The sequence below is a fragment of the Nyctereutes procyonoides genome, unplaced genomic scaffold, assembly GCF_905146905.1.
Source record: "Nyctereutes procyonoides isolate TBG_1078 unplaced genomic scaffold, NYPRO_anot_genome, whole genome shotgun sequence".
NCBI classification, from domain to species: domain Eukaryota; kingdom Metazoa; phylum Chordata; class Mammalia; order Carnivora; family Canidae; genus Nyctereutes; species Nyctereutes procyonoides.
The window spans coordinates 80,777,473-80,791,733 of NW_026575146.1; the positions used below are offsets into that span (position 1 = coordinate 80,777,473).

Consider the following 14,261-nt stretch of genomic DNA (forward strand, 5'->3'; position numbering starts at 1 on the left):
AAGAAAGCAAGTACTTGCTGAAATTTATTTTAAAGGGAAGGCTCTTTTTATTAAACTTGTACATTTTTTTTCTCTTCCTTTCAGAATCCTAATAAAAAAAACTTTTGTTTCCACTTATTTAAAAAACAAACAAACAACAAAACCACAAATCAAACAAAGGAAACTATTACATTACTTTTGTAATGGGAATGGATGCTACAGGATTCAATGTAAGCAAAGAAAACCAATACCTGGAGTGAAGAACTAAACCGAAGAGTAGCTGACTCTGGTCTGGGGCAGAGCCCTCCTCCAAGAGGGTCCCAAAGCAGACCCAGCCGGGAGAGCAGGAAGCAGCCCTCTTACCTTCTGGAGTAACAAACAGACCCGGAGCCCCAATGATCACACAAATACAATCCAATCACTCTATTTTAAAAAGCACACACACATTCGACACTTGTGTCCCCTCCCTTCCCAGGTTCTCTTCGTCAACAGGGAGTCCTGAGGAAGGGTGACGTCTGGCTGGCAGGGCCTTCACAGGACGTAGGTGTTCTTCACCAGCTGCTCCTTGTCGTCCCCAGAGCTCCAGACGGTGCGGAGGGTGCGCTCCTGGCTCCTCCGCGCCACCCTGATTAGGCAGACCACGGAGGCCCCCAGCAAGACGATGAGGACCATCAAGAACAGCCCCACCAGGACCACCACTGGGGAGGAGAGAAGGGCCTCAGAACCTTCAGGACAAGGAGTATCCCGGCTGGCGCGGGGGCGAGCACTGGCAGCCCGACCCCAGGCTGGGAGGGTCTAGAGAAGGGGCACTGCCCACTGGGAAGTCAAGGAGTCCCTATGGTCTTGAGAAGCAGGTGACTAAGAAAAGGAGGCACTGCAGTATGTGCACCGAGTGGCTATCTGTGTTCGCTTTTGGAACAAAAAAAAAATCCCACTTCAACTCTATTTCCACCTCTCAGGGGCAAACTGTGCAGGAATCCCAAGTCACAAAATGTGTACCAGGACATAAAAAGTACACACCCCTGGTTCTTGTGTAAACATAAAACCCCAAGGTTTTGTGTTCACACAGCACACTGACCAGCCAGAGAAGATGCTGCCCTGCAGTAGCCAGGGTGGCCGCAGCCTGCAGAATGAAGTAAGGGAGGAGGCAAGGGTGTGTTCGCAGCGGTGCCAGGAGGGGACCCTCGTGCTCTTAATTGCCCAAGTAAATTTAACAGTGATTGCCCCACTACGATCTCACTGGTCAGCTAAGATGCTTTCCATCAGGTGGGTGGGGTTCCACCTAAAGAATGTGGCCTCCTGCAGCAGCTACTTGGCTCCTTGCCCCGTTAGGCTACAGAATTGACAGGAGCAGTTCTTTCCCTACCCCCGCCCTCCAGAATGAGGATGCTTTCTGCGCCAGGCCTGGCAAACTAGATTCTAGCTTCGCTCCTCCTCTAAAATAGAGCAGTCACGCAAGCCAGGTCTGGGCTTCTGAATAGGGAAATAGGTGGAAAGAGGCCAAACCAGTATGGCCGGTCCTTTGTGCAAACACTATCATCCATGACTCAAGGTCAGAATCAGAAACAAAAGCTAGAGGAGGCCTCTTGTCAGACCAGACTGCTTGGGGACAACAGCACTGGCCTCTGCCCACACACAGCAAGGGCTCTCCAACTTCCTGTCACCCAGGACCAACTCAACACAACCCACGGAACAGAAGTTCCCTCTAAACCTTGAGCCAGGGGCAGTCCAGGTGGCTCAGTGGTTTAGCGCTGCCTTCAGCCCACGGCATGATCCTGGAAACTGGATAGAGTCCCACGTTGGGCACCCTGCATGGAGCCTGGCTTCTCCCTCTGCCTGTGTCTCTACCTCTCTACCTCTGTGTGTGTATGTGTGTGTGTGTGTGTCTCATGAATGAATGAATGAATGAATGAATGAATGAATAAATAAATAAATAAATAAATCTTTTTTAAAAATTAAAAAAATAATAATAAATCTTGAGCCAATCTCAGGTCTGTGTGCAGCAGACCCCACAAGCCTAATAGCAGAGCTTGTCCTCCAGTCACCCCAGGGCTGCCTGGGTGGAGACTGCTTCCCTCCAGCCCCTATTATATTGCATGGTGGGACAAACATTTACCATATGTTTCAAGCTGCCTGACCATTCTCGTGCAAAAACAGGATTTTCAACCGAAAAGATGTTTATAGTGAAGGATTATGTGTCAGAGACAACATAAGCCTGCAAAAACGCAGCTGAGCTTAGTCAGGGAAGGCAGGTGGAGGAGGGCCAGAGGCCTCTTACCTTTAGTGCCATGGGGTAGAACAGAGTACAACTGCTTGCCTGAAAAAGAATATACAACCCTCAGGTCAGCTCACAGTCCCCCTCCCTGCCCTCCAGAGCTGCCACCAACAAGGTGTTCACAGGAGGCTCTTTCTGAACATCTTCCAGCTCTTCTGAGGGTTCCAAGGCCTTGCCACTCTGGTGGGGACCTAGGGCACACCTGTGCAACAGCCAAGCCCAAATCACACCTCATCCCCACAAGGGAGCCAGAGAGTGGTAGAGTCCAAATGATAGCACTGCCAAGGCCTTCATTTTAGAGGTGGGGAAATGGACCGGAGTCCTCTCAAGAGGCCTCATCCACCCACCACAGTTTCTTGCATTTAGGAATCAGGCGGGCTCACCAAAGCAGCGGTGCATGCACTCCTCCTTGGAGAGATAGCTGTTTTTATTGCCCCGGCACCCTCCGTAGATGAAGTTGTCACAAGAGTTCTTCTCCACATCGAAGTACCAGCGTGGGAAGGACGCACGGCAAGGCCCAGTGACTGCTTTGGCAGTGCAGTACTCTGGGAGCAACACAAGCCACAGAGTACAAATTAGCAGGGCCCAGACATGAAATGGAGCTGGAATGTTCCCAAGTAGTCATACTGCTGCCAGCTAATAGAGAAACAGCTCTCTGCTAAAGGAACTTGTAAATTATAGATGTGGCCAGTTGGGGCCACCTGACACTCCTCCAGGTTTTTGAGTATCTTCCTCTTTACAGCCAGACCCCATTGGGAAGGAGATCACTCTATGTCAGGCTCTGCTCTAGGCACTTTACATGTATTAACTTGGTCTCTTAAGAGTTCTGTCGTAGGCCCCTCACTTTGTACCTGGCAGGCAGAGCTCCAGCAACCGGCCCACAGCCATACAGCTGGTGAGTGCAGAACCTACACAGTATACTGCCTCTCCAAAGTAAAGCCTCCCTGCTGCCTCTGTGGCACATCCACTCCCTGCTGCCCTGGGACATCCCTGGGAGTTCTATCACCTGGGAAAGGTCAGGAAGCTCTGCTCTACAACTTCCTTAGTGGAAATACTCAAGGGTGTCTAAATTCCCAAGTAAGTAAGAAACATGTTTTTCCCATACATAAATATTTTTTAAAAGTTATACCTTCGTAGTCGAAAATATCACTGGAAAGGTCATCAGAATCCTGCCTTCTGGAAACTAAAACACAAACATCCAAGTCAGGGAGGCTGGGATGGACACAGTCCATGTAGCCTGGCTGGGGCGGAGATGAATAGGGCCCACTGAGTGAACACAGACACCCTGGCACCTGGGAGTGGAGTCCCCTCCATGGGTAGGTTTGTTACCTCCCAGTCCTAAAGGGCTCTATCACACACACTGTAATGAACACTGGGTGAGGTGGCCTGCCTGTCACCTCAGGGGTTATTACGGAAACTAATCCCAGCCACAGTTCTAGGGTGATGAGGAAGATAGTCTTGTTCACTCTCTGACATAGTGAGGAGGCCCTTCACTCTTCTAAAAACAGGATGGAAACTAGAGATATCAAGCCAGGGCCTGAGGGTTCCAGATAACCTTGGAGGCCAGCTTGGAAATAAACAGTGACCAGGACAGACACAGGATCCCTGGGCCTAGCAGAACTGGAAAGTGACTAATGAGCCAGCCAACCACTGAACTAATAAATGCTCTCTCACGTGAGCACAGATGTCAGAACCAGAGGCCCAAAGCCATGGCTGCAATCAGTGGTGCACAGCCATTGTCTGGCTGGGGGGCTGTCCTCAAATGAAATAGGGGCAAATTCCCTCCCTCCACAGCAGGTCTTGCCCAGCAGAGCCCATTGCCTGGACAATGGCCTTCCAGAAAGCTGGGCTGGACTTGCCAGTGCATCTGGACAACTCACCCCAGGCTCCTGATGCATGCAGAGTCCTTTAAGCATAAAGGAGGAATGGGGCAGCTGCTGTCAGCACTACAAAGCAAGCTAACACAAAGCTTGGGATCAAGGACTGCAGTGGGAACAGAAGCGGGGGCAGCAGAAGACAGAGGACTCAGTGCAGGGAGGGGGACGGCATGGAGAACAGAGAACAAAAGAGACAGAACAGGCAAGGAGAGGTGGGGTGGGGCAGTGAGGACAGCACAGCAGAAGAGGCCAGGGGACCTGAGGCCAGCCCAGAGAGAAGGAAGGGGCCTGAGCCACAGGCAACAGCAATATCCACAATCCCTTGCCCCCTAGGAGGAAGCAGAGGCCAGCCCAGAAGCACTGCAGACTACCTCGGCCCTCTTGTCCACTGGACAATGTGAACTCCCCAGTGTAAGGATGCCAGCGGGGAGCCAGAAGCTGGCAGCCGAAGCAGAGCCCCTGTTTGACAATTTGGAATAAAGAGACCAGGAGGTGGAAGCCCTTATACTACTCCCAAATTACAACTATACTTTCATGGTCCACGTGGCCCTCATTCCATCCGACGCTGTTTTCAGAACCTACCACTTGGGACAGAGGACTCTGCTCCATTCCTGCTGGTGGCCAGATCATCAACAGTGTTCTCTACAAGGGGACAAATGACACAGTGAGAAAGTGCACCTCAAGAACGCCTGGTGAAACAAAACAAGCAGGGTCCCTGAGCAGCCCTGGGCCTGTGTGCCTCTCACGGTGACTCCCATTTCTCCTTTATGTGGGTCCTTCAATGTACATGCTGGACCACAAGCCGGCTAGAACTTGGAAATAGGGAACCAAGATTGCCCTTGTGGGTTAAACTCTAAGATCACTCACTGGTAATGAGAGTAAAGATGTATGAAAGGACTTTAAAAAGACAGAATGACTTCTAGGGCCAAATAATCTCTTTAGCTATATTTACTCACCTAATGAATTAAAAAAGGTATGCAAGTCGTGCGAATGTACTGAATACCACCTAAGTGTGGGATATAGGTGAATTTTATGGTCTACATATTTTATCACACATGCACACACACGCATGCACACACACACGGTAGGGTGGAGAGGCTAGCCAGTTAAGAAGTACAAAAAAGGAAGCATGGGCAGGGTCCAGGAGGGACAAGAAGCCGGCTCCCCTGCCTCCCTGCTGACCCTGTGCAGAGGCATGGGGCTGGCATAACCTAGTGCCATTAAACATTGCTATCACAAACCAGCTCCCTTTTTCTCCCCTCTCTGTATCAAGCAGTCTTCTGGGAACCCGGCTAAGAGGCCTGCCTACCTGGACTAAAGGTACAGCAGGCACAGAGATCCAAGTGTCTGGTCCCCTAGGTAGTGCTGGTTCTCATTACAAATTAATAAACTGACATCTTCATTATCATGTGGCTTCCCACAGAGGTTGCCTGCTTGGGAGAGAATATGCTGGCAATAGACTCCAGTGCCTGGCTGCTCTGGCAGTTCTAGCTCTCCTCACAGACTCATGAGAGAATGCTTCAACAGACATGCAGTGGAGCCACACTCGGGTGCCAACAAATGAGCTTTCTGGGCCCGGAGACCCTGGACCACCTCTAGGGAAACAGCTGTCTGCCTTCTCCCAGCAAAACACAACAACCCGTGACCCTTTGTAGCAACATCCTGTCTGAATGCCCACTCTTCACTGCTTGTGTTCTTAAAATTTCAACCATTTTCTTGAAAAATAAGGAGAAACTAGAAAAAGGCAGGTCCGTTTGCTACATGTGAGTTGACTGGGAAAGGACAGAAAAGGTTGCAAAAATATTTCCCTTTAATTCCTGCCCCCATGTCGGATCATTGCTGACAACAGATACATACAGTAGGTGGTATTTTCCCCAGTCACCATCTGCTAAGGTTGCCAATTGCCCCCAAAAGGTGAAGGACTTGCCTGTATAATCCCAAAACAATACCCAGCCAGCTGAGGTCTCCAAATACTTGTTGAATGTCTGCTGAGCAGTGGCACACAGAGATCAAGAAAATGTTCCCCAAGGTGCCCTGTCATTGTGGGCCACAGCCAAGACCACTGTTGTTTCCCCCTCTTTATGTAGAACTTTATTTTTTTTTTCATGTAGAACTTTAACAAGCATATCGGATTTGTGTCCATAGAACTCAAAGCTAAGAGAGTTTATAGCCAGTAAGTGAGGAGACACAAAACCCAACAGGGATTCAGTGCTCGTCTCTGGACTGGGGTGCACAGGCTGGCAGCATGCGGTCAGCACGCACGACACCAGTAAATCATAAACCAGAGTTGGAACAGGGATGCCAAGCCATCCAGAAAGGATGCAGAAAGCTACCTAATAGTGTTGGGAAGGTCACCAATGAACTTTTTTGGCTAGCCAAATTCTTGGGTCTCTAGAACACTTGAAAGGACAACGTCTCACTGTGTAGCTCTCAAGGAGGCCCTCAGGGCTCAGTTCAGAGCCAGTGCACACTTTTGTGCGGCTTTTAAGTTCGTATTTAAACATTGAGGCTCTCAGGGTGCCTGGGTGGCTCAGTAAGTTAGGTGTCTGTCTTTGGCTCAGGTCAATATCCTGGGGCCCTGGGATGGAGCCCTGCATTGGGCTCTTACTCATCAGCAAGCAACCTGCTTCTCCTTCTCCCTCTGCTTGTGCTCACGTGCTTGCTCTGTGTCAAATAAATAAAATCTTTTTAAGATTTTATTTATTTATTCATGAGAGACATGAAGAGGCAGAGACACAGGCAAAGAGAGAAGCAGGCTCCTCACCGGGAGCCCAATGTGGGACTCGATCCCGGAACCCCAGGATCACGCCCTGAGTGAAGGTAGACGCTCACCAGTGAACCACCAAGGCATCCCAATAAATAAAATCTTAAAAAAATAAAATAAAATAAACCATGAGATTCACAAAGTCAACATTATCTTGACTCCACTGAATCCCTCACAGGTGAGGGCTGGGAGGACAGATTCCAGAAAGTATGTTCTAGTTTTAATTTGACTCACACCTTGGCTGGCTGGATGAGCTCCTCAAATCATTTGTCCTGGAGGTAAAAATAAGCCAAATGCCCAGAAGCAGGAAGGGCAGCCTATCTGAGTGGCTGTGAGGACTCTCCTCTGCCAGGTCTGGTGGGGGACTGGCACTTAGCAGTGGGAGAAAGGAAGTCGAGAAGAAACAGTCATGTCCCCCTCCCCCAGCTCCAGCTTGTGGCCTACTCTCTTTTCTGGGAAGAGGAGGGAGGATACCACTGTGAAACCACTGTGTGGGCGACCTTCAAATTGTGCCTGTTTCTTCTGCTTTTTAAAAACATCCCCCAGGTTCAGCCGTGAAGAATGAGCACAATGCAAAAGGCATCACATTCCAGTTAAAAACCTGTCTCTAAGTCATACCATTTCCCCAGGGACCATTTTCTTACCTGTGACACCAGCACATTTCTTAAGACACTCCTCCTTGGTCATGTAATTATTTTTATTCCCTTCACAGCCACCATACACAAACTGCTGGCAGGATCCATCAGTGACATTGTACCACCACCTAGGGAAGGAGGCCCGGCATCTTCCCACCACCTTCGAAACGTGACAAAAGTCTAAAACACAAAACAGAGACCAGTTGGCTTGGCAGGGCAATCCTGCCAACGGAGAAGATGCACAGACCTATTGGAGGAAACCCAGTTTTCCCAAGGCCCAAGACCCAGCACAGCTTCTCTGTGAGACGTTTCTAAAGTGCTGCCATCAGGCTTAGTGATTCCTTCCTCCTATAGTAAAGAAACACATCACTCTAACAACAATGATACCAACCCACCCAACTTAACTATATTTCAGTTGCATGTTCATTTTGTCCCTGCCACCATTTACTAAAGACACACAACACATCCTGGGACGCCTGGGTGGCTTAGCAGTTGAGCGCCTGCCTTCGGCCCTGGGCGTGATCCTGGACTCCCAGGATCGAGTCCCACATTGGGCTCCCTGCATGGGGCCTGCTTCTCCCTCTGCATATGTCTCTGCCTCTCTCTCTCTGGGTGTGTCTCTCATGAATAAATAAATAAAATCTTGAAACACACACACACACACACACACCATCCAGTGTAGAAATATGGCAAAGGCAAAAAACATACCAGACTTCAGGATCCTTCTGGGTTATGTGCCCATCACGCCAGGCGCCAAGGGGGAACTTAGCACTGAAAGACCAGAGCTGGCAATGTGAGGGCCATGTGGAAGGATGTGTCTTAACCTTCCTCATCCACTGTTTGACCAGGTCAGCCACTTCACACTCAAATTTCCACAAGAACCTCAGAAAGAAGCTCCTAACTCTAGTCCTCTGCCTCCAAAGGCAGCTTGAGGGTATTCCTCTATTCTGGCACTTGTAATGGCTCCCACCTGAGCATTCCAAGAGGGGCCTGGGTTTCAAGGTCCCCTCAAATCTGACCCCACTCTAGTACAAAGGAAACAAACAAAAATGTTCTAAAATTCCAGCCAGCTACATTTGACTCCAAAAGGCCCAGATATCTCCTCTCTCTTAAAAAGGTAGAGATAAGCCTAAGTACTGGAGCTACACCTGCACCAAAATAAGACTTTCTCCTGGAGGAATCAGGAGGATGGAAAGCAAGTTGAAAAGGGAGTGACCTGACAACATGACTCAACATCTGCCCAGGGGCACCCCATCATCTTCCTGGGATCATGAGTCCACATCACCTCTCCTATTCCCCTGACCTCCATCCATCTCCATCTTCTGGCATAAGTACATTCTAATCTGAGAAGGGTGCTCAATAAACATCTCAAATAAAAGTACCCCAGAGCCCAACACTTGGTTATATGCTGCCATTTACTCCTAATTATTTTCATGTTAGGTTTACCTCACTAACTTATGGGATAGCTTTTATTATTATTATTATTTTATTTATTTATTCATAGAAACACACACACACACACAGAGGCAGAGACACAGGCAGAGGGCGAAGCAGGCTCCATGCAGGGAGCCCCATGTGGGACTCGATCCCGGGTCTCCAGGATCACGCCCTGGACTGAAGGTGGTGCTAAACCGCTGAGCCATCCAGGCTGTCCATGGGATAGCTTCTTAAAGCAGAGGGCAAGATCTCATTTCTCCCAAAATACATCACAATAATGGGCATGACACCAAATGTTCCATAAAACATCGATCTACGGACAAAAAAGGTTGTAATGAGCAAAACCTCAAGGAACTCACATACACACCAATAAATCACAGGTAACTAGTACAGAAAAAGCATATTCTGAAGTAAGAAATTTTGTTAATTTGAAAGCAACCATTCTTTAAATCACCAATTAAAAAGTACCTTATCTCGATACTTCATATAAATAGAATCATTTAATATGTCCAGAAAAGGCAAATCAAGAGAGGCAGGAAGTAGATTAGTGCTTGCCTGATGCTGGAGGGTTGGGGGATGGTGATGACTGCAAATGGGCACAAGGATCTTTTGGGGATGATGGAAGTATTCTAAAATTAGATTGCAGGGATGGTTGTACAACTCTGTAAATGTACTAAAAATCACTGGATTGTATGCTTAAAACAACTAATTTATGATACGTAAATACTTTAATAAAGCAGTTAAAAAAAAATATGGGCACATCCTGTCCATAACACATCAACCAAAATCAGCTGAGTGTGCACCTGGAGCAGATACCTTTGACGATGTGCCAAAGGTCACAAAATATACAGTCAACAAGGCCCAAAGAAAACACAGTAGGAAAAGAGTCCTCTGGTGTACGATTTGCTCAATGCTGGCTGTCAAATGTCTGAGGCAGCACTGCTATTACCAGGACAAGATGGAGGATGCCTGGGAGGCTCAGCGGTTGAGCCTCTGCCTTCGGCTCAGGGCATCGAGTTCCGCATCGGGCTCCTTGCAGGGAGCCTGTTTCTCCCTCTGCCTCTCTAATAAACAAACAAAATCTTTAAAAATATATATATATATAGACAAGATGGAGAAGAGCCATACGGGATCCACGTACGACACACAAATGAAAACGACCTCAAGGCGGAGAGGGCCCAACAGCTCCAACAGAGGTGAACAGCCCATCCAATGCCCTGCCAAGCTAGCACCCTGGGTATCACTCGGACGGCTCTGTAGCCTTGCTTCCTGAGCAGTTTCTGGGACAGTCTTTCAAAATAATCCAAGAGAGGACCTACACACTTTAAACAGGTGAACTGTATCGCAGGTGAATTACATCTCGATTTAATTTTTTTTAAGATTTATTTATTTATTCATGAGAGACACAGACTGAGAGAGAGGCAGAGACACAGGCAGAGGGAGAAGTAGGCTCCTCACAGGGAGCCTGATGTGGGACTGGATCTGATCCGCATCCCATCCCGGGATCACGACCTGAGACAAAGGCAGGTGCCCAACCACTGAGCCACCCATGTGTCCCTTACATCTCAATTAAAACGAAAACCGGAGAGAATGCCTAGCAAAGCTGAAGGCAGCTAGGTGGGAACCACCAGACAGCACAGCAAAGAATGTGATGGGTCAGAATGCCTGGGTGGCTCAGTGGCTGAGCGTATGTATGCCTTCAGCTCAGGGCATGATCCCAGGGTCTGGGATCGAGTCCCACATCGGGCTCCCTGCGTGAAGCCTGCTTCTCCCGCTGCCTCTCTCTCTGTGTCTCTCATGAATAAATAAATAAAATATTAAAAAAGAGAGAGAATGTGATGGGTTAACCACCTCATCAAGGGTGGAAATGTGGGAGGTTTCCCTAAGGGTGTCGGTGCACGCCCTGTGCGGGTAAACAAGGCTGAGGGTATATCAAGAGGGTAAAAACCTAGACAGCAGTTCCCTTGGAGAAGTCACACTGCGAAAACCTGGCCCTCACCTGTCAGCTCAGACACTCAGTGATAGCACCCACCCACCCACCCCCCAACCCTGCTGACGAGATGCAGGGATGCGTGCGCCTGGAGCGCTCAGGAGGACGCTGAGAAAACCACCGCCAAGCAGGTTGGATGTACACATCAACCAGCACACCACCTCAGAAAGGCTGAGATGGAGCAGGTCACTTGGGAGTCTGAGGAAGGAAAAGTCTGCTGCAGGATTCCCACAAACATCCTGCTCCATCAGGATCTACCGGGCAGGCCAGAGGCACAGTAGACAACCCAGGTACACACCTTGGTCAAGATACCACAGTCAAGGCGTGCCTTTGGGACACTTCCTTTCCTGACTGCCACCACTGATGACGGATGCCTCTTTCTGACTGGAACATTGTTCCTGTAGATGTGACTGTCTTTTCACAACAAATCCTGTGGGCCTGAGAGGCCATTATGTCCCAGAGAGCAGCTCTCATCTGCTCTTAACGACCACACATTGACTTCATAGTTTACATTTCAGAAAATAGCCTTATTTTTAAGTTCCCTGGATGTAGTAGGAGGGAAGGAGGAAGGGACTTCATTTCTGTTGCAGGGGAATTAGAATTTTTTTTTTTTTTTTTTTTTAAGTAGACTCCACACCAAATGCAGGGCCCAACACAGGGCTTGAACTCACAACCCTGAGATCAAGAATTGGATGCTTAACTGAGCCACCCAGGCACCCTTAGAAACATCTCTTTATTAGGAGAAGACTTGGACTAAAAACATAGCATGCCTGTAAAGACAGAATGCTGGCAATTGGTGAAGCTGAGTGATGGTCCACATGGGCTCACAGAACTGTATGTACATTTGAAAATTTCTATAATGAAAAGAGAAAAAAGCTTATCTCCTTTTTTACACAAATTTGATTAGAGTAAAAATAAGAACTTCAAGTAGCAGATTAATTGGTTGAACTTAGGTTCCACCAAGATGAAATTTAACTATACCCTGACTGCGTCAAGTCAGAGTCCTTTCTGTGAGTCTGGAAGCTCCCTGTCAGATTAAGAAAATGCTCATTTTGGTCATATGGTTTTACAAACTAAATTACTTTAAAGCCTCCATGATAGAAATTTTACTCTCAAGGCTTAAGTGAACTCATGAAAAAGCATTTTGTTATGGTTTGCTTGTTTGCTGTAAAGGAGCCACTGTCCTTTTGAATGGACACACAGGCCACACATTCTTCCCCTCCACCCCAAAGAGCATCAGTGCACTCTCATTTCTCCAAATGGACTTGCACAAAAAGCCAGAAACACTTTAGTATGTAACATGGCTGAGACTGGGTGACTTATCATCTTCCGTGACTTATCATCTTCCTTAAAGTGGTTTTTTTTTTTTTTTTTTTTTGGTTAAATAAGCACTGTTCTTTGGCAGATCAAGGTTAAAATAAAAATGAGCCTATATGGGGGCACCTGGCTGGCTCAGTCAGTAGAGCATGTGACTCCCGATCTTGGGGTTGTGAAGTCAAGCCTCTAGTGTAGAGATTACTTAAAAAATAAAATCTTAAAAAAAAAAAAGAACCAAAATGCTGAGCATTACTTATTTCTTGAAACCTTTTTCTATTACCTTCACTAAAGCATTATGCTACGCACATTATATGCACTAACAGTCAAAATAAAACTGTGGATCATATAGTAATATCCCCACTTTACAAACAAGGATAATGAGGCTTGGGATGGTTAAGCTAACAAGAAGCAGAGCTGAATCTGAATTTACATTGATCGGATTAGAGCTGGGCCATAACATACTCACCCCTCCCTCAGAGGGACAGAAAGACAAAGTTAGTATAGTAACAGGCAGTGGGAAAAATATGAAACTAAAGGTGCCTAAATGCCAAAACATTCCTCAGGGTGCTTAACATGATCTGAAGGTTCAATAGGCCAGGCCCTTTCCTGGGCCTGTTTACAGTCACGGTCAAAGACAGGGTCACGGACAACACCACACCAACTGCCCAAGGCTGTGAGGAATTTGGACAAATTTTCAGGAAGTTATTCCTTAATAAATAATTCTATTACGACTAAGAGATGACAAAACTATATACTGGCCTTAGAATAGCATTGGGAAACGATCATGAAAAATGTGTCTCAGGTCCTATTTGTATGCTCACAAATGCTAGTGCAAAATGAAATACATCTGTAAATTTTCAAAATTCAGAGGAAGAAAAACGGAAAAAAGCTGAGGAGCACCAAAGTGGAAATACTTCAGAATACGTAAAAATGGAATTTCTGTCTTTAGGAAACAGCAACACTCTCTTGGGAAAGCATCAGGAATGGTTAAAAATCACACTTTATCTGAAATATGAACCTAAATTTACAAACCCCTGGCAGGCATTCTGAACATTAGCTATTATAAAATTGCCAAACAGCCTGGTCTTTGTCATGGAAAACAGGTTCCTCTGGTTCTAAAGTCACTAGAGCTTTGACCAAGACAACAAGCCAATGGCTCACCTTCTCTTCGTGTGCAATTGGATAGAATAACCTGCTGTCACCCACTAACAAGGACATTACAGCAAAGTTAGGCTCCCAGGCACCACCAATCTGATGTAACTCTACAAGCTTAAGAAGACAGTACTAATCATTCTCCAAAAAACCACTACTGCCTTTAAAATTAAGTCATTTAAATAAACTATTTCAAATACTCTGAAATATAATTAAGTCATTTGAAAAATTGTCATTTTAATAAACTATTCCAAATATTCTGAAAAGTACAGAAAATACCTTAACACAAGTGTATCTACTACTCAGCTTTATCAAATTCCAACCCTTCATATGCCCCTTAATCCTACCTGCTCTCTCCCCCAAACCAAGAGTCACCTTGAGAGGTTGTTCTTTTATTTGGATGTGTTTTTAAACATTTTATTTATTTGAGATAGAGAGCATGGGGGGGGGGTGAGGGGGGTGATGTGCAGAGGGAGAAGCAGGCCCCCAGTGAGTAAGGAGCCCAAAGTGAGGTTCGATCCCAGAAAGGCAGATACTTAATCGACTGAGCCACCTAGCCAGCTCTTATTTGTTTTTTATATCCACTCAGAGTAAGCTGACTTCTAAAACAAGTGAAAAGAACTTTCCTAGGAGCCTAGCCCTTGATACACTTTTTACTCCCATGGGTCTAAGCACTGAAGAACCCTGACTTCTTGCCTCATTGTCTGCCTTATAAAAGAAAGCCTAGGATCATCTCAGCAGTCTGAAGCCACTCATGAAATGATCCTTTCCTCCCATCCATTTGTTTTCCTAGAGCAAGCTCAGCAAACTTTTTTATGGTGGGCCAAATAGTGAA

General features: G+C 47.0%; 1 protein-coding gene across 1 annotated transcript in view; it reads right to left on the minus strand.

The window, feature by feature from the left end:
* Positions 1-14,261, minus strand: part of SPINT2 (serine peptidase inhibitor, Kunitz type 2) — a 28,072-nt gene continuing 13,811 nt past the window's right edge. The window contains exons 2-7 of the mRNA XM_055309407.1: positions 7,540-7,710; positions 4,714-4,773; positions 3,384-3,437; positions 2,638-2,799; positions 2,258-2,296; positions 1-677 (exon numbers count right to left, since the gene is read on the minus strand). Coding sequence (XP_055165382.1) covers positions 511-677; positions 2,258-2,296; positions 2,638-2,799; positions 3,384-3,437; positions 4,714-4,773; positions 7,540-7,710 — 653 coding nt within the window. The 3' untranslated portion in view covers positions 1-510. The remainder of the gene's footprint in view (positions 678-2,257; positions 2,297-2,637; positions 2,800-3,383; positions 3,438-4,713; positions 4,774-7,539; positions 7,711-14,261) is intronic.